This window comes from Thamnophis sirtalis, unplaced genomic scaffold, assembly GCF_051295495.1.
Source record: "Thamnophis sirtalis isolate CommonGarterSnake01/CBP01778 unplaced genomic scaffold, rThaSir2_p1.2 scaffold_1, whole genome shotgun sequence".
Lineage (NCBI taxonomy): Eukaryota > Metazoa > Chordata > Lepidosauria > Squamata > Natricidae > Thamnophis > Thamnophis sirtalis.
In genome coordinates this window covers 88253508-88281432 of record NW_028261381.1, presented here as the reverse complement: position 1 = coordinate 88281432, position 27925 = coordinate 88253508, and the positions used below count along the sequence as shown (strand labels likewise).

The 27925-nt window shown below is 37.0% G+C and overlaps 1 protein-coding gene across 2 annotated transcripts in view; it reads left to right on the top strand.

The window, feature by feature from the left end:
- Positions 1-27925, top strand: part of QSER1 (glutamine and serine rich 1) — a 39347-nt gene that overhangs the window by 4942 nt on the left and 6480 nt on the right. Inside the window, exons 2-10 of one of the 2 annotated variants that reach the window (XM_087718521.1) lie at positions 10475-10584; positions 11089-11250; positions 12880-16377; positions 17103-17374; positions 19107-19223; positions 20632-20765; positions 21937-22133; positions 22861-22998; positions 25266-25363. In XM_087718521.1, coding sequence (XP_087574647.1) covers positions 10475-10584; positions 11089-11250; positions 12880-16377; positions 17103-17374; positions 19107-19223; positions 20632-20765; positions 21937-22133; positions 22861-22998; positions 25266-25363 — 4726 coding nt within the window. The remainder of the gene's footprint in view (positions 1-10474; positions 10585-11088; positions 11251-12879; positions 16378-17102; positions 17375-19106; positions 19224-20631; positions 20766-21936; positions 22134-22860; positions 22999-25265; positions 25364-27925) is intronic. The other variant, XM_087718526.1, reaches the window with a different exon arrangement.

The window sequence follows — 27925 nt, the reverse complement described above, 5'->3', positions numbered from 1 at the left end:
AAAAGATGATCTCATGACCCCATGAAACTGCAGCCATCATAAATATGAGCCAGTTGCCATGTGCTTGCATTTTGATCATCTGACCACAGGGATGCTGCAATAGTCATAAATGGACATACGTCATTTTTTTCAATGCTGTTATAATTTCAAACAGTCACTAAAATGATTATAAATTGACTACCTGTAGCCAGATTCACACTATTTGCTGAGTTCAAACTGCAATGCTTATATATTATGTATTGTGTGCAATATAAATTGGTGCTATGTTGAAACTTAGCCATTTACCTTGCCTGGATCCACACAAAATGCTAAATCCACCTGTGACTTAGTTTGGGAATTGTTTTGAACAGTGTAGGTTTGTTTTGGGGCAGTAAATTCAGTTCCTGTGGTTTATAAACTGTGATGTATGGTTCAATTCCATCATTATTCAACAGACCATAGTTTACTGTTGGACATCATAGTCTTTATCATTTTATTGACTGAAATATCTATTTTGGGGTTTTAAAAAACTTTTAACTTGAGTGACAAATATGAATGTTGAAGTATAGACAGATTAAAGAAGTTATTTGTTAACCCAGAGAGAAATTTATCCAGGATCAGTGTGTGTGTGTGTGTGATTACATATAGTTTTTCCATTTCATCATTGTGTTTCTGTAGAATTCACTAGGTGGTTACAGTTATTCTTTCCATCTTTAATACTTTAGTACTTCTCCATTGACTGATACCATTTGAGAGGGGAAGATGGAGATAAGCTTTTTAACCACATGGTTATTTCAAAATATACTTGCTAAAGATCAATCTCTATTAACTCAGTTACTGCAATGCTGTGTGGTTAAGACTAAGATAAGCAGATATTTATTTTTATGTCACTCATTACTCATGTTCTGCAATTAGATTGCTATGAAGATTGCTATGTAGTTGCAGTCATTTACATATTTGCATAGCATAATTTTAAATTCCAGGATTTAAAAAAATTGGATTCTTTTGAAAGTTAGCTTAAAAAAACTCATTCTGATTAATATTTGAAATTAATTTTTAAATTTTATTTGTAAAATTGTCAGAATGAACCAAGCCAGTTTCCACTACAAATATTTCTGAATTAATCTTTACTTTTTTAATATAGTGTATTAATTTTGCTGAGTATTAAAGTATTTCCCTATATTTCAGCATTCACAACAATTTGTAGAATATATGGAGGAAAGAAAAAATGCAGAGCTACTAAAATTGTGGCTATTTTGTTTTCAATTGCATATTCAGGAAAGCTACATAGCTAGTTGTATTGAAATATTTCATTGAACTGTTTATTCTTGATCACAGGATATTTATTGCATGTTGAAATTGTGAATAGAATTTGAATCACATGAAAAATAAGTGAAACTTAGTGTGGGGATTTGATAAAGTGATTTCCCTAATATCTGCATCTTGTATTTTTTCCACAAAACTTGGGATAATGCACATGAAAGTTCAGTTCTCACAACAAATATTATAAAGTATAATCCCATTAAAAATATTAACATTTGTGGTATGTTTAATGGCTGATTAGGGATTAGGACCTAGGGTTCCATACAGTTTCATTTAGTTACATTATTTCTATGAAACCTTTTAAGTTATTATTATATTGTAGTATCTAATTATAAATATATCTGGCATGGATAGGGTTGCCTGAATTTAAAGTGGCTGAAGTTGTTGAAAACATAGACTAGAAAAGCTATGTAAAATATTGGCAATAGCTTCTGGTTACTTAGGTGTACAAATGCTTTTAAGGATATTTTTGTCTCTTTTATGCCTTTTATAGGATATTTTTTATCAAATTGTGACAGAAATTAAATAATGATTTTATTTTACCTGATAAACATTGCTAGTTTAATTTTAGTATCTACCTTTTAAGTTCTAGACACTAATATGGCATGACACTACTTTGTTTCCATTATTTATGTGCAATCATCCATAATAACTAGAGGTTGATGGTACTTGAGTCAATTTGTAAAGTGTTAAATAAAAGTTGTTTGTGAATATTTTTGTTGATGTGCCAGACTTTAGAGGATGGATTGTGTATGTTGAGGAATCCTATATTTCATTTTTTTAAAATTATTTACATTTATACAATAAAGAGTTAGGACAAAGTGCTACATATGAATCTGTATAATACAACAGAATATATATATTTATATTTTGCATCAGAAAAAAATAAACTCTTACTCATGATTTCTAATTTAATGTATGTTTCAGATAAGGCATTTACACTTCAATTTTATCTTAAATTTGTATAAACATTTAAGTGGATTGCTTGGCTGCAGTTAGGTCAACAAACCACAGGTGTCTGGATTCATACATCACGTAAATCTATATACCATATACATTTGTATGAATTTTGAGTTTATGAATAGTTGAACTTAGCCATTATGATTTATTAATATAGTTTAAGATTTCATAAAATATGTATGAACAAGAGCATCATGGTTTGTTCAACAAGCATTAAGACAAGCCATGTATTAGCAAAATAGCAATCTAGCCAGTTTTTCTGTTGGACAACATACAGGGGCTAAATTGCCTCATTGTTAGTTAAATTTTTCAAATTGTCAGGTTCCTTGATTTTTGCTGAATATTGAATCACTTCCATATTGCATTTTGCTTGTTTTTTCACTGACCAAAATTAGATAAATGTAGTCTGACCTATTGCTTGTTTTATATTAATGGCACCATGGGAAAAAATGAATATTCTATTAAATATATAATTACATACAATAAAACCAATACATTAATTTTTACAAAAGTTAAAATGGCAAAATAAATAATTATGACAGAAATGTAGGGGACATAAAAGCACACATTCAGTCTAGAGTGCAAATAGGCCTTTAGTTGATTGTAGAGGTTAATTAAGCTGGATAAATACATCCCAGTTGGCAAGTGTCCAAATTTTGATAATCTGACCATGGGGAAGCTGCAACGGTCTTAAGTGTGAAAAGCAGTCATGTCACTTTTTCAGTTCTTTTTTAACTCTGAGCTAAACAAATGATTGTAAATTGAGGACTACCTGTAACAAGGATGAAGTATAAGGAGAAAATGAGTAGATAAAAATTGATAGAATTTTGGGAAGTTAGGGAGAATTAGAACTTTCAGCATTTATATAACCAACCGAAAACAATATTTTTGTGTTTGTGTGTGTATATATAACATATATATGTAATATATAACAATATACAAGAAATGTGTTGTTAATTAGTGAGTAGAGTATATAAGATCTCTAAAGATTTCTGCAGTAGCTTTCAATATATAAAGTAGATCTTAATTCCACCTTATGGAATAGAATAAGATGAAAGATAGACAGCAGTGTTATGTGAACTTTGCAAGTCAAAATTCCTAATGTCAAAAGAAAGATATGATTGGATTTGCTGGAATGTTGTGGTCTATAGGATAGTTCTCCCTAGTTTCTTACAGTTTTATAGTGTATAAGAGTTTATCAGTAACAGCATAAATAATACCTCATCCTACTAAACAAAACCTGACATTTGGCTAGCTAAAAAGCTACTTTGGATAATGCAGTAGATTGATTCTACTTTTTTAAAAAAGGATGTTTTTTCTGTTAATTTGAACAAGCTCATAATATGAAATATATTTTGAACTCCCTGATCCTCCCTCCCCCACCCACCCACCCCCAGAATTACTGTGTTTTCATGTAGATACGGCGGGAGAGGCTACAGCTGGGTTTAGTCACAGCCTGATTGGTCCAGAGACTGAGGGAATTTCTTAAAGTATCCTTCCTTCCCTCCCTATTGGCACAGTTTCCTCTCAATCTTTGGTCCAAGCACTAGCTTTGGCTCCAGTGAGGTACTTTGTCTAATTATATATATTCCTAATTTGATTGATTGGATATTCTAATTTTTTAAATTTTCAACTGCTGGCCATAGAGACTGATCTGTCAGCCTCATAAGGAAGTAGGAGTACCTCTGGGCCTGGGGGGGGGGGAATTGCCCAGTCCCTGGGCGTGCAGGGGTGGCAGGCTCCTATATTGCAGTCGAGCATATTTACAGGCTCCTGCTGGTGGCAAATTTGATTTAGCCCGTATCCTTTGGGCTTCGTGATCGGTCGGAATAGTGCAGTGCCTTGCAAGCCTGTGGGTTCAAAGCCTTGCCATGGCTTAACAGTTCACTGTGGTTTCAAAATCCTAGCCGCACTTTAACTGATTCAACATGGCTGCTAGACCCTTGCTGCGCCTTCTAAAGACTCGTTGCGGCTTCAAAGACTTGCCGCATTTCGAGAGGCGCACTGCAGATTGCTACGGAGGCTCCAAATGGCGCGCCACAGCTTGTAACCAAGCGTCGCGGTACAAATTAAATTGATTAGCTGGTGAGACTACTTGAAGAGGACTCAGCTCGCCGCGAGGCTGCTGCCTTAGAGCCATTGATACCAGGCACTCTCCTCTTCTTCCATGAGGCACTGTGGCCATTTTGGGATGACCTCGTGGATGCGGCCATTTTGTGCGGCAGCGGCCTGCATCGCAGCGATTAATCGAGGCCGGCCGGCATCCTCTCCTGCATCCTGCGACCTGCAGCACGGCCATAGATCAAAGCCGGCAGGTTTTGGCACAGTTCTATCCAGGCACAGGCCACATGAGTGAGACATGGCCTCTACAACCCCTGAACCAGTGCAAGCCCCTAGGGGAGTCCAAGGAGAGGTGGCAGAAGAAGGCCAGAGCAGACTCAGAACCAGATCAGTGGCCTCCAGACCATCTGCTGAATAGCCCCCTTCTAGAGCTGTTGTGAGAGATGAGTTAATAAGGCAGAAGGCCTTAGAAAAACAAGTGGCCAGGGCAGAGAGACCAGCACAGGCTGTTAGGATCCAGGTCCCCAGTGAGGCCCAGTTCTCACCACTCTGGCTCACCCCCCAGGGGTTTCAGCCCTTCTTTCTCTTCTATCTCCCCTGCAAGGCCTCGCAGGCAAGTGGCTTCTCCTTCCCCCCATCTCCCCAAGATCGTATAGGGAAGGGGGAAGGGATCCATTGGAAGGGAGGTCTCAGGACTACTTCCCGGCTTTACAACTAGCTCCCCAGGGTCCCCCTAGAGGATCTTGAGCTCCTACCTGAAAGCGTCAGGAGGCTCATTTCCTCCTCAATCACTAAGGGCATTGCCTCAAGCCTTTTCCAATGGTAACGCTCTTCACGGGGTAGCAAGGCCTCATTCTGTCTCCAGGCACCCCAGATCTCCATCTTCTTCTCAGGGACAGGATCTACCCAGGCCCTCTTCTCCATCGGTGGTTAGCAAGGGCTCAGTACTAGGGGAGGGTGCCCATCCGGACCTGGGGTTCTCTGAGGATGAGGATACCATCCCTCCTGATCCCCCAGCTTTTTCCGCCCCTGGCATTCAAACCTCTTCTACATAAGGCAAAAAAGACTACTAAGATTGGTACAGGGGCTCCCCCAGTGTCCCAACACAGGAATCCCAATCTGGCTATGTTTATAAATCCCAATACGGATAAGGAGGAAGTCCCAGCCCCTCCTCTATTTTTAGAAGTGGTCAAAAGCCAGTGGACTCAGCCTTCCTCTTTGCCTAATCCTGGGAGCAATGATCGCTGCTTCTACAACATGGAGCAGGCCTTCTCCCAGACCCTACAATTGTCAACGGTAGATGCTCCTATTGCTCTTCTCGCTAATGCATCTACCATAGTCTCAGGGGATGTGGCCAACAAACTAAAGCCTGAGGACAAACATGCGGCACTTACGCGTCGTAAGAATGTCAACGCTTTGCCTGGGACATTAAATCGAACCGCCGTTATGTGGCTTCACCAATTACAGGACCACATTCCGATCCAAGATGAGCATCTTCACCAAGACCTCACCAAAATTATCTCAGGCACGCAGCTTTCTGCGGATGCCACTCTAGATTTTATCAAGTTTGCATCCAGGGTGTTGTCCACTTCGGTAACATCCAGGCATCTCTTGTGACTTCGCAATTGGCAAATGGACAACAAGTCCAAGTGGAATTTGGCAGTGGTTCCTTTCACCAGCCCCAATCTCTTTGTGGAATCGCTTGACCCGATTCCCGTGGAGAACAAGGACAAGAAGAAGGTCCTCCCCTCTAACACCAAGAAGCCAGAGTCCCATCCAGCTCCTTACCGGAGACCTTCTTCTTACTGGCCACCTGACCCAAACTATCGCCAACAGCGATACGCTTCTCATAGATACGACAAGCAGTGTCACTGTCCCTTTTATCAGGATAGGGGTAGGTACCAAGGTCAGTCCAAGCGGCCCTTTCGTGGGGGGTCTTCCGCAGAGGGAAATGACTCCAATTTGGAGTCACCCAGGACGAGAATCCTTCATCTAGGTACAGTAATAGACTCTGTAGCGGGACTTGTTCGACTTTCTTCAGAACTTCTCACAAATCTTCAAACTTTAGCACATCACGTCCGCGCAAGTCAGTGAGTTTCCAATCTGACCCTGGCCCGCCTGCTGGGCAAGATGGTGTCATGCATAGGGATAGAGCCCTGGGCCCGACTTCATTCTCGGACACTCCAATGGACACTCATCACCTATCAACACCAGTGCATGAGCAACTCGCTGCAGACAGTCACTCTAATATCGGGCCTCCGCTGGTCTCTACGGTGGTGGTTATCTATGGCCCTACATTGCGGATCCAACATTTGGGAGCCGGATGATACCACGATCACAACAGATGCAAGCCTCTACGGCTGGGGGGCCCTGATGGACTCCAAATTGGCGCAGGGCCATTGGATGATCTCAGACCTGCCCCACAATATAAATTGGCTGGAGCTGAAGGCAGCTTGTCTGCCCCCCCCTTCATTTTCAGGACTTGATTGCCAATCACCATGTACTCCTCCTGATGGACAATGTCGTGGTACAATCCTGCTCCCAAATTATATTAATTATAAAGTTGAAGAATGCTCACCGCAGTTGGTACCTTATTTGAGTTTGATCAGGAATGTTTGAGGACTAGATTTTTAGTACAGTTTTTAGTCGAACTGTTGTATGGCATATCATCCAATCAACATTTAATGGGGATCAGAATGCCATGGGATAATTGAACAAATATTTGCTGAAATCAACATATTTCGTGATTATATCATTCCTACAAACTGCTAAGTAAATTGCTGTTTAAAATACGTTAAGACAAACATAATTTGATAATACCTGTTCTTGAACAATTATGGCATTATTGTTAGTTGAATAATTTTTATATCTTTTATATCAGTGTCAGAGTGCCAGGTTTGTACTTCTCTTGTTCCTCTTTTGTCCTTATTTGAAGATAGGGATATTTGCTCCCAGGGATTCTCAGAAATAAAATATAAACATTTGGTTACTTTGCACTTCTGGAATGCAGTTCATTTGATCCAGAAGTTCTAAATCCATTCAAAGTAAATAAACATAACAGTCTTGGACTTGTATCCTGCTGCTTTATTCTGATTTCATAACTGCGAGGTGAAATATTTAGTCATCTTCTCAGAAAAATCTGAGCTAAAATAAGGGTAGTACTGGGTTTTCTTTGTACCCAATCAGTTGATATAGTTATTTTTGCCTCTTCCTTTTATTTTGAGCATATCCAAAATCTTGTTTGTTTTTTCTTAGCATCCATTATCAAACTCAATTCATTCTAAGGATTAGCTATATATATAATATTTGTTGATTTAGCCCTCTTTCCACCTCCTATATCTGTCCTTCTTTCTTTTTCACTTATTTACCTTCTTTTTCTATTGAGTACAAAAAGCTGTGTGCTAAATTTATATAGGCAAGCTAACATTAAATGAAAACTTAAATTATATGGACACGCTGATCTGTAAATTTAGATTTGTATGCCTCAAGAAGTAACTTTTTGTTTAGTTTATATAGTTGCACAAAGAAAACATGAAATATAGGGAGTGATGATTGTGTGCCAGCTAATATAGCCTAATTTAAATTATACGTTTCTGGCTTAATCATATATACCCTATATCAGTGTTTTTCAACCACTGTGACGCGGCACACTAGTGTGCCGTGACATAGTGTAAGGTGTGCCGTGGGAAAATTACTTTATATATAGTCAATATAGGCACAGAGTTAATTTTTTTTAACATTTTCTAATGGTGGTGTGCCTCGTGATTTTTTTCATGAAAAAAGTATGCCTTTGCACAAAAAAGGTTGAAAAACACTGCCCTATATCAGCGACGGCAAATCTTTTTTGGCTCACGTGCCATAATAGGGGGAGTGCAAGGGGGTCGTGCACAGGCATGCCACACCCATAATGCAACACATGACCCTCCCAGTGCTCATATGCGCATGAGAGGCACTCCCCCCCCCATTTTTGCATGCTTTTTTCGCCCTCCCCAGGCTCCAGAGACTTTATAGGAGCCTGGGGAGGGTGAAAACAGCCTCCCCTGCCCCCCCCCGGAGGCCCTCCAGAGGCTTCAGGGACCTTCAGGACCTTCCCTGGAGGGCAAAACACAACTTTTTTTCTGGGGGGGGCTCTTTTTGTCCTCCCCAGGCTCCTATAAAGCCTCTGGAGCCTGGAGAGGGTGGAAAATGGCTTTTAAAAAGGCTGAACTGAAAAGGCCTTGTGTGCCCTGACAAATGCCTCTGTGTGCCACCTGTGGCACCCTTGCCATAGGTTCTCCATCCCGGCCCTATATGCAAGACTTGTTAGAAATTTTTTTGCTGAAATATAATTTTGATGTACAACTATTGCAGTAGGGATGCATGCTAGTATGCCAACTAATTGGCAGTATTTAACAAAATTTGGGGCATTGGTATTTTGCCATAATTGAAGAGAATACATCTGTGCCGTGAAACTTAGTAGTATCAGTAGTATTGTTAAATGCAAACTTACTCATGTTATGGCAGCCCATTTTCTTTCATATGACAGTCATGCTTCTGGTGCATTAGTAGGCAAAAACCCACATTCAATATGGAAATTATAGTTATATAACAATGACAATTTAGATTTGAATGATATTTACTTTTAAGTTTTTCTTAATTAGGATTGTTCCTAAATAATAATGTGTGGAATATTGTTTTTTATATTTGTCATTAAATTTTACTTTTTTAATTGTTTGGAGAACTAAAGATCACTTTGGGGATTTGAAACAAGTGTTCTGTCTATTTGGGAAACCGTACAGCCAATCTAATCACTATGACTTTTGAAATAATGTTTTCAAAACTGTATACATAATAAGGTAAAAAGGGCACCACCTTGCTGTGGTTTCATGTACATAAGCCTCATAAGGGGAATTTCTTTTATATTTGTGCAGTTATATCTCATTTTTGTGATTGATTTATTATAGAAGGTCATGTCCAGAGGTGGGTTTCTACCAGTTCGCACTGGTTCAATAGAACCGGTAGTGGAAATGGCGACTGGGTCACCAAACAGGTAGGGACAGCATGCTCACCAGGCCCCCGGTTCTCTGGTCGTCACAACATCTTTTTTTGACCTTTTTAAATGGTTATGCATATGCACAGACCTATTTAGAAGCAACTGCGCACGTGCATTAGTGAAGAGAGAACGCGCATGCAAAATCATGTGTGCACCAAACCAGCAGTAATGCTGACAGAAACCCACCCTGGTCATGTCCCTAAGAAGAGAAATTGGCTTCATAATATACATTGAAATAATTTACACACTCACATAGATAAATAGCTTATCATATGTAGAATGATTTTACTCTTTGTGATAAATGAGGCTTTGTCCACGTTTCCATCCAAAGTTTGGTATATCTTGACAAATCTTGGAGAAAACATGGAATATTTCACAGTTGCATTGAACATTGGAGGTACTTGACATAGTCTTCTCCTTTAAACTCATGAAAGGGGCTTTTTGGATTGAATCTGCTTTTGAGATACTTGGAAAACCCACAAGGATCGAAAATATCTCCCCTTTCATTCTTCTGCTTAGAGATCTAAAGGCTTGCTCTGTATTTTGCTTCTAGAGTCTTGAGTGTCTTTCCAATTTGAAGTATTACCAAGAAAAAAATCCTTCCTCTTGCTTGAAGGCCATGGGTCCTTTTACTCACATTTTTCAGATCTAGGAATGCTTTCTAAAGCTACCTTGTCAGAAGCCTATTTCTGGTTTCAAAAAGAAATTTGCTTATGAATGTCTTATAGATCTTGTATGCATAACATTTTAGAAATTGAAGGGGTGTGTGTGTGTGTGTGTGTGTGTGTGTGTGTGTAGTACTATTAAAACGGATATTCATTTAGCAATGCAGGGAGAAGAATACTAAATAATATCTTACAAATTATTCTGAAATATAGAAAAGGCAGTCATTCACTATTTTAAACATGCTAACTAAATTACATTACTTGTATTTAAATTACATTACATGTATTTGGGCAAACAAATCCTAAATTACAATATTCTGTACTCTTGAGGATCAGTCACTGCTCAACCATTGAAGTATGAACTTGTAATATTAATCTCTCTTACTATGTTTTGGTTAATTGTCATATTTTCATCTACATGTGTGTTGTCTTCCTTTTTAATTGCCTTTTGAAGTTTAAACTATGGAGGAGGACATTCATCACACTCTGAAGCGGATCTTCTTAGACAAACATATGCAGCCTCTCAGCAGCTTCCTGTGTACACTACCACACCCCATCCTTCTGGTAATAATAATTTATGAAATAGATGCCTTTCTTTTAAAATAGTTGAGAGCTGACAAATGATAGAATACATTTCAGGACAATTGTTCAAGATATATGTTGATATACCTGTTATACCTGCTAAAAAGTTTGGGAGGGATAAATTTCTCTGACGGCACTTTGTTTCCTGGAGCTCTAAGCATAGGGATTTATAGAAGAGTGGAATTGGTGAAAATTGCCTATTCCTTCCTTCATCCTTCAGTTAATAGTGCGCTAAATACAACATAAATGAAGGTTTCTGTAGGTACTTCGTAGTATTGTTTTATATTTCCTCTCTATATTACTTTCAGTAACTTGTATTGTTAATTAAGTAAATTGTCAGAACATTGTAAGAGAGCTTTTTGGCCATTACCAAAACTCAATTACAATGTTTGTGATTGAATGTTTTGATTAGATGTTTTGATTAGATGTTTAATTGCTGAAGTATATCTAGTATAAAGCTCATATGTGGTGTACTTTTTCTTATAGGTCTTCCTGGAATTTTTGATAATTCTACGCACAGTAGCAATAGCAACACTAAAGAAGCATCGGTTATGAATTTTCTCTCTGCAATCGAATCTCGCAATACTCAGACTGTTTCTTCAGGAACAACTCTTTTACCACAATTTAGGGCGCCTACATGGCAACCAGGTGACATTTTCCTAATATTTTGGTAATCATATCAATATATCTTTGTGTAAAAGTTATATAACATTGGCTTAAATCTAGAGCCATTCATCTCTAAATAGGAAGCTTCTACTGTGCAGGGAAGACTTCTACTTCACTGGATTGGGGATCATTGTGTATTTCTATCTTTAGCCTTATTATCTACATAGAAATATGATCTATGTAGCTTGGAGGATTACTCTAGAGAGAAGACAGCTAAGAAAATGTTTGATTGTGATAGTGGAAACAGATGAAGAAATTGCAAAACTGTCAATGCATTCTACTGCAGGAATATATTTAGCATAGTTCTACTTGTGAATACAAAATGTGAAGCAAAAAAGATAGTTTTCAATGGGATGGGAAAGATTCCTGTATCTTATAAAGTAACCTTTAATAGCTGAAACTGTCAAGATAGAAATCAGTGCAACTAAGGCTGGTGTGAATAATAATGTCAACAATGATCAGATGCCTTCCTAGCTCCAGGTTGGGAAAAGAATGATGCATTGAAGAAAAGGCTTAGGTATTAAACATCGGAACAAACAAACATGCAGGACTTGATTTCTGTGTTCTCTAGTAAGAAGGTTTTATTTATTATTTATTTGTCAGATTTATGTGGCTCACTCTCTCGAACTATTTTGGACAGTATAATAAAACTAGCAGTTAAAACAATGAACCTAAATAAAAGTAAGATCATAAGAAGGAAGCTATTATATATAATACAGATAATTCTCAAATCTCAGATAATTCTCAGGCTTCCTATTACTAGGGAATACTGATGAAACCAAGTGTTAAGGGTTTTCCAGGAGATCACAAGAGTTTGGGAGGGATGATGTTCCAGGGGGTGAGTGCCATGGCATCCATCAGCTGGAACTTCCTCATAAATGGGGCCTGCAATATGCAATTCCTGCCAGACCTTATGAGACATGTAGATGTATTTGGGGAAAGGCAGTTCCTCAGATAACCTGTTACTGTAGGGCTTTAAAGGTCAAATCCAACACCTTGACGTTGACGAACCAGACTGGGAACTAGTGCAATTCAAGGACCAGAGGTATAATGTGAGTCCTTCCAGGAGTATATAACTGCCTATGTCACATCATTTTGCATCAGCTCAGCTTCCAGATACTCATCAAGGGCAGCCCCATGTACGACAAGTTACAGTATTCAATTTGGGAGGTGACCACGTCATGAGTATATATGATTTTTTTATGTTTGCAGTGAAGCAAGTTACCAAGTTTCTGAAAGTATTGTTATTATCCTGTTTCTGAAGGTGAGGTTAGAATTTATGAAGTCAGTTGAGTTTCTGGACTGTAGAAATTTTTAATCATGGTTGTCTAATACATCTCTCTGCATTCGTAAGTTAAATATAAAAAGAGGACAAAATGCTTCATCCTCTCTCCACCAGTCTTCTTAGCATGGGATAAGTATTGCCTGCTAAATCTCATGTAAATTCAAAATCTAGAGAGAACTTAGCACCGTCTTTGAGTGGATTTCAAATACTGAGATTGAATATGTTTTGTGATTAAATTCAAATCTAAAATAAATGATTAGTGCCACTTTTATATTTCCTTTTCATTAATGACTGATTACATCTCATTTTGTGTGTGTTTTTTAAAGCAGGCATGCATCCATCATCTGAGCTTTTTGTTACTGGAGCCCTGCCAACATCTGGAACCTTTCCATCAACCTCAGTTTATCAACATCCCAATGCTTTTAGCAGTAGAAACTTTGTTACTACTCCTTCTTTAACACTTCAGGATACAACTTTTAGTCCAACCTCAAATGGGCTTCTAACTGCTCATGACCCCTTATTGCAGATCAAGACACCCCAAGGCACAGTTCCCCCTGCACTGACTTTTGACCGTCTGGGCAGTTACGTTTTAAGTACCAGCATACCACCACAATCTTCAACATACCGTTCTGCTCAAGAGTCTGCACCACATCTCCTACAGCCACAGTTCAGTCTATTGCCTTCGTCACTTGGTGGAGGACCTCAGCAGACTCCACAGGTGTATAACTCAACTCTGTTTACTGGTTCTACTGCCTCCATTGAAAGAGCACTGCAGCGTGAATGTAGTGTAATTAAACACCATCAGCGGCCTTCAAACACACAGTCTGTTCAGGCACAACTGACTAGTTCACAGCATTCCCTACAGAACTATTTACCAAGTACAGATGAATCTGATTTTCAGGATGCACCCCGCCCATCAACTTGTAGCCCAGCTGGCGATGCTACTCAGGTGAGCAGTAGTGGCCCACAGCAGAAAACCTCTCAGGTTTCAGTGGAACTTTCACAGTCGTATGCATCAGCAGTTCCATCACCAGGTTTCCAATCTGTTTCCACTACAAAGGCAAAACAGTGTTCTACAAAGCAACCAACAAGGTCAACAAAGACACCTAAACCACAAAGTGCAGCCCCTTCTGTACAGACACAAAGCTATTCCAAAATTGCACACAACCAGAACTCTGTAATATCTGGTCAAGCACAAATCTATTCTACAGCACAGCTCCCAAGTCTCCTCTCAGTAAGTCAGTCACAAAATTATATTTCAACACAGTCACAGAATGTGCCACCTGTTAGTCATGCGCAAGTATTCTCAGCCATCAAGACTGAGAAATTGCCATCACTATACAAAACACTTTCTTTTGCTGGGCAATCAGAAGTTACTACGTCCGAAAGCCAGGCACTACCATACACTTCTGATCAACAGGTATTAACCTCAGTTTCAAATACCTTCTCTGGGCAAACAAGGGATCTTTCTTCTAGCAGCCAGTCTGAAAATTATTCTTCTAGTCATTCTCAGGGTATGTCAACAATTAGCCAGCCACAGATTAGCTATTCATCTCAGTCACAGGTCTTGTCAGTTGTTAGTCCTTCAGAAACATTTTCTTCTCATATTCAAAACTTATCAACTACAAGTCCTCCTCAGAACTATATTTCATTGCATTCTCAGGTACAAGAATCGTCCTCTTCACAATCTCAAAATTTTTTGCCAGTTGTACAGTCAACTCCTTTTGAAGTAACACCTAATTCACCAGCATTGCAGAACAATAGATCTTCCTCAGATACAAAGTCATACATTAAAAGGAAATCTGATCCTAATTTGTATCAAACATCTAAACAAGATGATCAGTTTCCAATGCATAATTTTCAGGCACTGCAACAGCAAGCATCTCTTGATTCCTCTCCTCAGAGACTTACTGACGGTGAGATTAATGCTCAGGATACAACTTATAAAGTTTCCAAAGCAGATAATCGCTACTCTCAAAGTGTAATCAGAAGTAACTCTCGTCTTGAAGATCAAATTGTTGGGCTTACTTTTCAAGGGTCAAAAAAAGAGGAAATCATGGTTAATTCTGTAACACAAATCAGCCATATTACCAATACAGGGAATCATGATATTAAAAAAGCAGGTAGTTTACTGTCAACAGCACAAGTAAATGCAGACAGTAAAGAACTTAACCAGCAAGAGTCTCTTATGCACAAGGTACATGAAGTTAAAGTTTCAGAGCAACAGATTCATGCTGTTAGTTCACCATCTCAGCTTCATACTCAGCCCATACGACACAGCCATCAGCTAAGCCTGCCTACTTCACAGGTACTTCTAGAATCCCCCTGTGATTTACAAATGCTTCAGCAGTCAATATTGCAATCTGGTTTAGGATACACAAAAAGTGCTCCACAAGTGCAGCACATTATGAATTCTCAGCAGTATCTACAAGTGGATGGTCATATGATTCAAGGTAATGGAAGGCATTCTCAGGAGCAGCTTCATTCACAACACGCTGAAGTTTTGAAAGTTAACCTTTCTGAACCATCAAAGCCATTACAGCATCATATGACACCCAAAGATCATTTTGGACAGCCAAATCATGAATCTAAGAATCAATTTGTTCCCCTTAGTTCTGTATGTTTTCCAGAATCTGTACTTCTCAATGATGAAAGGAATATATTGTCTAATGTAGATGATATCTTAGCAGCCACAGCTGCAGCTTGTGGAGTAACACCATCTGAATTTGCAAAATCAACTGCCAATGAGGAAGAAATTCAATCAGTTGAAAATGGAGATATTCCTAAATCTCAATTTCATACAATAGATGTCAGACACCTGACTCCTAGCTTCAACTCATCCCCTGCACTTCCTGGAAAGCCACTTAATAATATTTCTTTAAATGGAGGCCATGTTACCCTAAATTTAACAGCAGTGCCTGCAGATCAGACAAAAGATAGGAACCTTGACCAACAACACATTGAGATTTCTGCCCAAGGTGTTCCCACTAGAATTACAACAGTTGAAATTGAAAGAAGGCAGGAACAGGTTTCTAGTCAAGTTAAGCAACAGTCCAGCACCAGGAGTGAATCTGAAGCTAAAAACAATGTTCATATGGATGGACCATTAAACATTAAAGATATAGACCTTATTTCAAGTAGGACTCTAAATGAAGAGATTACAGTGTCAAAAACAGATTATAGCATGGCAAGTGACAATGCTGATGTTCCACTGCAACAAATACCTATGCAGCATCCAAGAAATGAAAATGGTAATAATACTGAAGACAAGAGCCAACTTTTTTCAGAAGAGGACCCTCAAAAGCAAAAGGACAGAGGACAGAATCAAATTAAAAATGTCAATGAAGTTGATACAAATCAGAAGCTATTGAAACGAAGCGGGCAGTGCAAACGTCAGAATTCAAGAGGCATTGATGCCAACTCTCCTGTTCCTGAAAACTGTCATGAAACTTACCAACATCAAGAAAAAATGAGGCAGAAAATTAAAGAGGTGGAAGAAAAGCAGCCAGAAGTGAGAACAGGATTTATTGCATCTTTTTTAGATTTCTTAAAATCTGGACCCAGACAGCAGTTTTCAGCACCTGCTATCCGTGTTCCTAATCGTGTAAGAAGACCTGTCACCCCACTTATTAGAGTACCAACAGCGACTTCATCTTTTGATAGCTTTGCTGAAAATTCAGTTAAGAACAATTATGAAGATCCTAAGATAAAGTCAGAAGCCCTGCCTTATTTTTCTTTTGATAACGATAATGTGAGGAACAACAAAGATTACCAAAAGAGCATATATTCTCCTTTATCATCATCTGATACAAAGATAAAGTCAGGTAAAGTTTACTATGCTTGTGATGAGATATATGGTTTTAATTTAAATGTAGCTTTAAATAAAGATATACTTAAACCGGTCCAATAATCAATAAATCTCTCTCTTTTTCTATGAGTTACATACATGTTTTGAAAGTAATTTAGTTTTTAAGATTAAGAGTGCTTTTAAATATTGTTTAATGAAATAGTTAATAGTTATGTTATATCGAATTTGCATTAAAAATATTTTTATAAACTCAAAATTGTCTCAATAACTTGCCCAAATTAAGATTTTTTTAAAAAACCCTCTACAAATAATTTTAGATTTGCCTGTAGTATATATAATATATGCTTTTAGAAATGTATATGGGGTTTGTTTGCTTTTTTCATTTAAATACCTTCAACATACAATTTCTCCATGACAAGATCATATATGTGGATACATTGCTTTTATTTGAAAGGTGAGGTTAATTTTAAAACTTTTTTTTTCTTGTGCCCCCTACTGGTTTTTTTTTTAATTGAAAGCAGATCTATGAAATATATATAGGATTCCTAGAATCTGATAAATCTGCCAAAATTATTTATTAAATTTTTACGCCACCTATCTCCCCTACAAGATGACTCTGGGGCCTAATGTTAATCAGAACAGCTAATACCTTGCACTTGGTGGTAATTTGTAGACTAAATTATTTGTGCTATAAATATGAAAATGAATTCTAATTCTTGAAGTGCTTATTTTGTGCTTTAGAAATTGACAAAACATATTCTCAAGCCATCACTAATACTGTCGTAAAGAAGGAAGCTTCCCAAATGACTGTTACGGTGACAGATCCTCAGGTGAAAACCTGTGCAGCACAATTTAAAACGGAGAGTGTTCTTACAGAGCCATTAGCAAAACCTCAAGTATTGGTTGCAATAGAAGGATATACTGAAGATGACCATGGAGACAGTGACGGCGAAGGCATATACAGAGAACGTGATGAATTTGTAGTGAAGATTGAAGATATAGAACCACTAATGGTAAACCATCTTTTTAATTGGAATAATCTGCCTTTTATTTTTTTAATCTTATTTATTGTTAAATGTCAGACATGTGCAGGTCTATCCTTGTATTAATCCAGGAGCAAGACAGCCAATAGTTATTTGTAGCAAATAGTGGTTTTTATCTACAATAGGAATACTATACATACACATGCTACAAGCAGTATCTAAACAAACAACAGTTACAACAGAAAGAAACTCCACGAACACAACAAACAGCAGGCCTCCTCTTATTACACAGGTTCTTAAAGGGATAACAGCCAAAGATCCTGCTCACTCATTCCCCTCATTGCATCAGCTGGTCAGCTCTTAAATTATTACCTTGAAATTAAAGTACCATAAAATTTTGCCATCAGAATTATGCTAATTATTTTCATGATTTGTGGAATAATGAACTGGGGTGTCATGTTCTTGCAAATCAGTGGCAGATAGGTTTAAAATTAAAGCTAACTTTTTTCTCTTAAACAAAAATTATAACACTTCAAGGAATATTTAAGTTTGGTTCCAGTTGCCTTGCTATGCAATTCAACTGTTGGAACATTAAGTTAGATAGTTTGAGCTTGTGCTACAAAGATGAATTTAGTCTGAAGTTCACAGAATTGTCAATTATAGATTTAATATAGTTACTCCTTGGCAAAGATATGTATCCTCTTTCTGGATATCCCAAATCCTTGAAATTGAGATGTCAACAGTCATGGTATTGCATTAATAGAGTACCTAAAAGATTTATTATGCATCAGAGGAATAAATCCACACCTCTTCTGCAGCAGTAGATTGCCAGCAACTGTTTTTAGTCAATGTTTGAATTAGTTCTTTGGGTTGAATTGCTTTGTATTGCTACTGCATTCCCAATGTATAGGAAAAAATCTTGGAAGAACAAAAAGAACTTTAGAATGCAAAACAGTAGGTAGCAGAAAATATAGGTGTGTGTGGCAAAGGGGGAAAAAAGCAGAGTTAAATATAAATTAATATGCAAAAGAACAAGGAGGATTGGGACTGCCTGATTTAAAATTATATTTTATATTTGCCACTTAATCTGAATGAAAGTATAGGTTTTGCTGAGAAATAAGAGCATTTTAGAATCAGAAGGGCACAATTTGAGGTTTGGATTGTATGTTTTTTTAATGACATAATAAAGTTAAAAGTTAACGTAGAATTTAAGAATTATTAATACCCTATTGAGAATATGGAACAAACATAAACCCAGACTGTCATCAAAAAAGCCTTTAACATTCTCAGGACAAGAGCATTTTGCAGGAAACAAACAGTAGGTAAAGAAAAATGTTGAACTTATTGAGAGTTGTTACAACAGAAACATGGAGGATATAGGATGAAATCAAAACAGCAATTAAGTGCAGTCAATAGTTTCCATATGCAAAATTAAGAGAAAGATTTAAGTGATCAACAGAGCATTTGAAATTGAGCAACAGAAGATAGAATTTCAAGTTGAACTATATATATAATGAACAAGTAATAGCTAAAATGTATACACTTTATTGAAATTTGAAATGGAAAAAGTTCAAGTGGAAAACTATGTACTATGAACATTGGACACCCTATATTGATGGGTTAGTGGGATAATATGCTCTAATTTAAAACAGATTTTTTAATAAAATGATGAACCATTGATATTTGCCTCCAGAAAAAAATTGTCTAGAATGTATACAAGTACTTAAAATGTTAACAGAATTAAGTGCTTTTCATTTTGTAGGCTGCTTTTAAAAGAGGAGTGGAGCCTCCAGCCATCTGGAAAGTTCAAAAGGCTTTGCTGCAAAAATTTGTACCTGAAGTACGAGATGGACAAAGAGAATTTGCAGCGACTAATAGTGTAAGTACAATCATTCAGCTTTAACCATATTAACTGGTGAGATGGTTATACCGTATGTGATACCAGTATAATGGTTAAAGTGCTGGCCTGGAAACCAAGAGACAGTGAATTCTAGTCTTGCCTTATTAGTAGGCTGGCCTACCTTGGAGCAATCTGTGTATGTGTGTCTTTTTCTTTCTCTCTTCTCTCCCTCTTCCCCTCTCCACCACCCACCTTCTCTCAGCCCAACCAACTTCAAGGATTGTTGTTGTTCAAAAAATAGGAGAAAGGTGTATTACATATGTGCACCACCTTGAGTTACTTATAAAGTAATAAATACAGGATTTTAAAAAAGAACAACCAACCAACCAACCAACCAACCAACCAACCAACCAACCAACCAGATAGATAGATAGATAGATAGATAGATAGATAGATAGATAGATAGATAGATAGATAGATAGATAGATAGATAGATAGATAGATAGATAGATAGATAGATAGATAGATAGATAGATAGATAGAGATAGATAGATAGATAGATAGATAGATAGATAGATAGATAGATAGATAGATAGATAGATAACGGAACTATGAAACCATGAGTTGCAGTCCTGATTTAGACATAAAGCCAATTGAGTGACCTTTGGCCAGTCACTCTCTATAACTCCTAGGAAGGAACAATGGCAAACCACTTCTGGGAAAAGTGGGGGGGGGACCTTGCCAGGAAAACTGCAGGGACTTGTTCTATAGAGTCTGACAATCAGACATGATTAACAAAAAAAAATGTGTATTATGGGATAATTTTTAATGCCTGGTTTTTTTATGGTCTGCCCAGAGCTTGAGATAGTTAGCGATATAAATGGAACAAATTAATGAATTAAACTGTTTTCATTACAATTGAGTAGGATTTATTTTGTTTTGAAGTAACAACAAAACACCTGGGGAAGTTAGCACTAAGAAGTACTTTTTAACATGATAAAAACAAGAACTCTTAACTACACTGGGCTATAATCATTGGCTAATGAAGAATTTCAGATGGTGCTTTATGCCCTCTTTTACACCCCAAACTTTAAAAATCAAATGACGGAATTGCTTCATTTTCCCTCCAGTTGTTCCATTAGCCAGAAGAGGCTTGTTTGTGCAGGAGTTACACAAGTGAAAAGTCTTTTCTGGTGCTTCCAACAGAAGCATCTTCTGGCTAAAGAAACTCTCAGCAAAGTGTTTAAGAAGTCACAAAATATATCTCATAGACATTATCTCACCAATGAACATGCAAGCTACTTGGAACACAGCTAATCATTAGTAAGATTTAAATTAATTCGGGGTTATATTCCAGATCCATCCACTTTTTCTGTTTTCTTAATTTCTTACAAGATTATGAACTACTTACAAGGCAAGCATAATACATGTCTCTTTTTCCTTTTAGTATCTTGGATATTTTGGAGATGCAAAATTGAAGTATAAACGAGTATATGTGAAGTTCATAGAAAATGCAAACAGAAAAGAGTATGTCAGAGTATGCTCCAAGAAGCCAAAAAATTCACCTGTACAGTCTGCAAGGTATTTTATTTTTATCCATTTTTTCATATCCTTGATGTGCCTTTTAATTATATTTAATGGGGAGGGGGATATTACTAGCTTTAAATTTGTTAAAGGCACATGATCCATAGATATTATTTTGAACATTTACTATCTAAAATAATTGTTGGTATTTTATGCTCTAGAATAGTTTCAGAAAGAAATCTACCTTTAATTAGGTTATGAAGAGCTGTTAAAGAGCTATAAACCTGAGGGGCTGGAAATTTTTGTTTCCAGTTTTCACTCAACCAGTTTCATACTGTTTCAGGAATTAAAAGTTTAATCAAATGCGAAAGTAAGTTTTTACTCAATTTGCTCACAAAGAAAGTAAACATAACAATCCTCAAACGTAACTCATGGCTTAAACATTTTTTTACAACCTCAAGAGATGTTGAAACTACATTCCCAGAAGCCATTGACTATACTTTTTAAAAACTTTCTGAGAACTATAGTCCCAACATAGGTAAGAACAGCATCAGGTTTGTGAATGATACTTTTTAAGAGGATCATCATTTTGATCAAATCAATTCTATTCTGTCCTTGAATCAATATCATTTTCAGATGTATATTTTTCTAGACAATAATCTACAGACCAATATTTTTAGGGATTTCTTTCTGTTCTCGTTTAAATAATTTTGTTTACTCTAAGCTAAAGACTTTCCTTGTTAAGAGTACATTTTAATCTATTTATGTTTAGAGATACTCTTTAGTTAATATAGGCATGAAGATTTAAGGCTTGCACCCTAACATTGTCTGGAGCAGGAGTAGGTTTCAGCAGGTGTTACTGCGCGCACATGTATAGCTCAAGGGAAATTATTCTGCGCATGCGCAGAACTAGGAAAAAAGATGATGGCGACAGCGGTGGCCGGGGTGTGTGGCCAGCCTGGGTCGCTGCCGGTTCTGAGACCCAGGCCACAATGCCACTACCAAACCGGTTTGCTTCAACCAAACCGGACCGAACCAGTAGGAACCCACCTCTGGTCTAGACCCTCTAATTAGATGTTTAAACAATTATTTTAATTTACAAATGAATGAAGTGTGGAAATCTATAAAAAAAATTAACTGAAGAAGAAAACTAATCAGCTAAGTTGTATCACTTTGACTTATAAACACTAAGTTTGTAACAGTTTCTTTGAATTATTCCAACTTATAGAATTGCTCACTGTAAGCCAAGTATGAACATCACTAAAGTTCCTGATCCCCCAGTGCCAAAAACGGTTACAACAAAAGTTACTTCAGTGAAACCCAAAGCAAAACAGCCAAAGACAAAGGCTGAACCACCACCAAAAAAACGCAAAACATGGAAAGAAGAATCACCCTCTACTCTTCAGCCGCAGAGTGATGAGGATGGTAAAAGATCTGGGATTTTGTGTCATTTCCATTCTTGTATTGTCACATTTATTAGTCACATTGTATAAGGAGGCACATTTTTAATATTCTATTTTAATTTTACATGTTAATATAATATGAAGAACCCTAATTTATATATGGCATTTGTGCATTTTTTCTACATATAGAAGAAGGGGGGGGGGGCTCCCTAGCATGTTCCCAGTGTGAGTAGCTCCAGCATCTCTAGTCATTTGTTAATCCCAGTGACTGCAAAAATACAGAGCTGCACACTCTCCAAACAGCCCAATAGCATGGAGCACCTGTATGCTTGCTGCTCTAGATGTATCAGGATGTGCCTTCTGATGTCATATTCAGTACAGAGTCTGAAGGCTATATTCATTGCAGGTCTGGGCATAGTTTTGGTCCTTTTCAATATTTAGTAAATATTTGTAGCAACATCTCTGCACAGGAAACCATTGAAAGAATCACACAAATTCCTAATTAAGACATTAAAATGTCTTCAATATAATCTAAAATATAATAAAAATGTGAGATAAAATAATTGGATTAACAAAATATATAACCAGTGGCCACGATGGTATAAAATATCAGTGTGAATATTAATGTCACAGCTCAGTCATAATTAGAGTAAGAATGAACTCCTCTGCAGAGTCACTAAAGCAATAATCAAGCCAGTGAAAAAATTACAACACGATTGAACAATATATTTATATATTTGATATTCTAGACACTGAACCACCAGCACCTATTGTTGCCCGTTTTTTGAACACCAGAGCTATGAAGGAAACATTTAGGAATTATATGGAACTGCTTGTCAGCCTTGCCTTGGATCCAGATACTATGCAGGCATTGGAGAAGAGTAATGGTACAGTTTGTTGATTCTCTTGTTTGTTTTTAATTGTTTAATAAATGTTTATTAAATGTTATCTTGTTTAGCAGAGATTCTGGGTAATGAAAGCCACACACAGAGATTAGGAAGTTGCCATAGTTGGAAAACACATCTCCAGATAATAGTGGCAGGAAGGCTAAGAAGGTCCCCACTGTTTGAGATGGGAGAAGGGCCACTACTTTCTGCTCTCCCTATCATGGTTGTCCCTTCTGCTGTACTTTCTGAACAGATTGCTTCTCTGGCAACAGATGACAATTTAAGTCCTAGCCAACAATCCGCAGTTGTTTGGAAATGGACTCACTCTGAGTTCATCATGCTCAGAAGTCTAAGTCTGCTGATAAATAAACAATGGTTGAAACATTACTTTGAAATACAAAAATGTAAAATCCAAAACAGAAGAAAAAAAGAGTATTTAAAATATTGAAAATCTCTTAGGAATGAGCAGCACTTTGAATCCAGAATCACAGCACGTCTTTGGCACCTCTTTAAAGAAGTTGCTTCTTTTCCTGGACTCAAGCAATAGCCAACAATCTCAGAAAAATTTGTGTTTTGAGTTAAAGAGATATGCCTGTGGCCATTCTGAAGGATCTTGTCGCAATCCTGTCAATCCATTTTTAACTCAAAGGTGCATTTTACTCAGTTGATGCGGCTATTCTGTAGGTCGGGGGGGGGGGGGGGGCGCACACAACGTCTTTAAGAAGGAATCTGTGTTAATATTGAACTACCATTTCAGTTCTCTGTACAAAGCCCTCTTAGTCAGCTTAATCCAACTCAATTCCTGTTAGTCTTAACACAAATTAAAGTTTTCAGGCTTATATATTTCCATTCAGTCATGAGCAGTATGCATACAAAAGTCAGGAAACTAGGGTTTTAATAGACCTATTCAGCAGGTGAGAATAGGAAAAATATGTTTTATATTAAAATTTTCTCATAAGAATAGCTAATAAAATGAAATCATTAGAACTTATTTGTTCTGTATCAAGCTGTTTCCTAAAAATATTGTTGAGCAGTGCCATATTTGGCTTGTACTTTAGATTCATTATGGTTTCATAGACAAATGGTTATTGTTATTAAGATTTCCTTCACAGTACTTGTTTGGCTACTCCTTTAAGGCAAGGGTAGTCAATTAATTTTCCTAAGGGGTCACACGAGAAATAGGGACTGTTGTGGATGGCCAAAACAATAAGGCTGTTAAGAAGCATAGGCACACATGTGCACACACACACACATAAATTGGAAACAAAATAGCAATCACCTTCAAAATAAAAGCAATGGGGTTGAATTGTGGGCACGGTGTGCACTTATTTACATTTGATTTCTAATTTCTGATCGCCCTCACGTGGGCTGGGCAGGGACAGCCAAAGGCCCTGGAGGCTATAAAATGTCCAGGTCTGTTTAAAGGTTTAGGAAAGTAACTGTTAGGGATTTAGGGCAGAGTTCATTATTCATAAAGTACCTAGACAATAATCTATTAGGGAGGTTTTGCTTTCATTTTCTGTGTTAATCATTTACATTTGAGGTCCCAGGAGAATTTTGGACAAACTAGTTGGTAACTCAGCTATTTGACGAGGAAGCTGCAGCAGTCGTCAGAACCTAGCTAACCTGAAAGTATCAGGATTATGGGTTTCAGATGGGAAGCGGAAACAAAACAGCCACTTTTCATATTGTTGCTAATAAGATCTCTAGATGGTCACCAAGGAATAGGTTCAACATAACAAAGATGACATATTTTATTGGGTTTATAGTATTTCTTGTCCTGTACTAAATTGTTCATTCTGGTTTGGTATTTTGTGAATAGGTTGATTATAGATTAATAAAACTAAATCTTCAAGTTGAATTTATCTCTGGTGACTATATTAGCATGCCAGTGCAATTTTCCTGGCCAGGGTATGCAACTGCCTTACTGTCTTATAAGTATCCATTGGAAGTCTATTTGCTTGACCTCCGACCCAGACAGCATCACACAGTATGCCATTGATGCAACATATCTTCACTGTTGCAGTAAAACCAATTTTGTAAAAAAAAAAATCACACTGTATTTTGAATTAAAATAACATTACATTTTTAAAAATTTCTAGGCTGAAATACGTGTTTGGGGCATAACCACAGTTGTTTTCATGATTGTTTGCTAATATATTGATTAAATAAACAGCATTTATTAATTATTTTAACTTATTTGAATAATCATAGCCACGAGACATAACACATTCATTAAAAGGCATCTATTGTGTCTCCTTTTTTAGATGAGCTGCTTTTGCCTCATATGAGAAAAATTGATGGCATGCTGAATGACAATAGAAAAAGGCTGCTTTCCAAATTACATATAGAGCGACCATTCAAGGTACTGATAATTATATTTCATTCATAGTTTGCCACTTTCATTAATTCTTTTATAGAAATTAAAAATTAGTAGAGCAAAGCAAATAAGCCTTATTAAAAAATTTAGGTTCTTTATTTTTTCTATTCTTTTCTTTGTTCTATATATATTTCAGGTTACCAGCATTTTATTAGTTTATCAAAATATAAAATACAGAAGTGTAAAGAAAAATGAAAATACCAATAGCACTTAGACTTACTATTTATATCACTTCTTAGTGATTTACAGCCCTTTCTACAAAGTTTACAGAGTCAGCGTATTGGCCCCAACAATCTAGATTCCCATTTTACTGACCTTGGAAGGATGGAAGGCAGACTCAACCTTGAGTCTGTCAGGCTCGAACTACTGGCAGTTAGCAGAGTTAGCCTGCTGCATTCTAACCACTGCATTGCCATGGCTCTTAGTTATGGGAAAATAAGAGAAGAGAGAAAAGTGTAGGATAAAGGAGAAAAGAAAAAGAAAGGCATTGAGTTCCGACTCCTTTTGGTGCAGTAGAATAAGGTAGTAACATAAAATCTCAACTTTTTACTTTTATATGATAATGTGCACTAGGCATTTCTTTAACAATAAAGCTATCTAATTAGCAAAACCCAAAATCAAAGTTTTATTTATTCTATATTTCTAATTTGCTATTCCTTTTGAAAAAGTCTATATTTTCAAATAGATGCAACATTTTTATAGGTCACTAAGTAGAACAGAAATCTACAATTGCATTTGAAACAGTTGCTTCCAGAAATTTTTCAGGAACTGGCTAACATAATTCTTTTGCGAATATTAGTTTTTACTTTGCTTTTATGCTATATTTATAATGGACAATGGGTCCATAAGAGAGATTAACCTTCTCTTCCAGAAATCCTGGATCTTCCACTCTGTCCCTGCCTTTTGCTTTGGAGTAGTGGTTTGGTAGTTCCTGCTGCCACCTACTATTTTCCAAGTGGCATCTCATATAACAACCATTCTGTAATATTGGTGTTTTGAGAGTTTTTATAACCAGTGCTTCCTTCATGACAATTAAAAATGCAAAAAAAAATATGAAATAATTTCATTAGGGCAGTCTCTTGGCCACAAAACATTGAAGTGTATGAGTAATGTATTCATTTCTACTTTCCTTGTGGGGAGATACCACAAGGGAAAAACAATATCAAACTTTATTTAAACATTTAGAAAGGAAAAATTCCAGAGCTGCCTGGAATTACAAAACAGCTATTTCAAAAAAATAATTTCAAAAGAAAGACCACAAGATGGCACCGCTCTGTTTACAAATAGAGCAATTCAGCCAGTATCTCAGAAGGTACACAGACATAGACACACATACACATGCAATTTGTATTGTAAATTACAAGAACAGTATGAAGACAGTACAGTTATGACTTACAGCCACAATTGAGACCAAATTTTATTTTGCTAAGCAAGACAATTGTCAAGTAAAATTTGCTCCATTTTATGACCTTTTTTGCCACACTTGTTAAGTGAATCACTGTAGTTGTTAAGCTGGTAACATAATTGTTAAGTGAATCTGGCTTCCCCATTGACTTTGCTGTCAGAAGGTTGCAAAAGGTGATCACATGATCCTGGAACACTGCAATCATCATAAATACAAGTCAGTTGTCAAGTGTCTGAATTTTGATCATGTCACCATGGGGATGCTGCAAAGGGCATAAGTGTGAAAAACAGTCATAGTCACTTTTTCAGTGCTGTTGTAACTTTGAACAGTCACTAAATGAACTGTTGTAAGTTCAGAAGTACCTGTATTATTTCTTCTTGCATAGCCTGCAACGTTAATATAATTTCTGAGATTACACACACTTCTGAACTAATCTGAGAAAATAAAAGAATAAGATTTGATTGACAAGCACCACACAGAAAAAGAAAAGGGGAAAAACAGGTTCCTGGTTAGACTGGTATGTATGAGTAGTCCTTGACTTGCAACAGTTTGTTTAGTGACTGTTTGAAGTTACAACAGCACTGAAAAAAAATGACTTGTGACTGTTTTTCACATGACCATTGCAACATCCCCATGGTCATATGATCAAAATTCAGGTGCTTGACAACTGACTCATATTTATTATGGTTACAGTGTCCCAGGATCATATGAAAACCTGTTGCAATCTTCTCAACGGAAAAGCCAGATTCACTTAACAACTGTGTTACTAAATTAACAACTGCCGTGATACACTTAACAACTGTGGAATAAAATGGGGCTAAATTCACTTAATAAACGTCTCACATAGCCATAGAAATTTTGGACTCAATTGTGGTGGTAAGTCGAGAACTCCCTGTGATTCTACTGAAATAAGTAGAAATAAGTTTCAAAAGCATGTATTAAACTTCATTTGCTTGGATTTCTCCTAGTCTCAATAGAGATATTGACTTATTGGTAACCCTGCTTTTCTTCAGTCCTTCTGTGCCATGTCTCCTCAAGTTCTGCTCCTTGATTTTTAAATGGCTCCAAAATCTCTTCAGTAGGTGAAAAGATTGGCGTAATCTGACTCTGACCAAAAAATGTGCTTCATTTGCGGGTGTGTA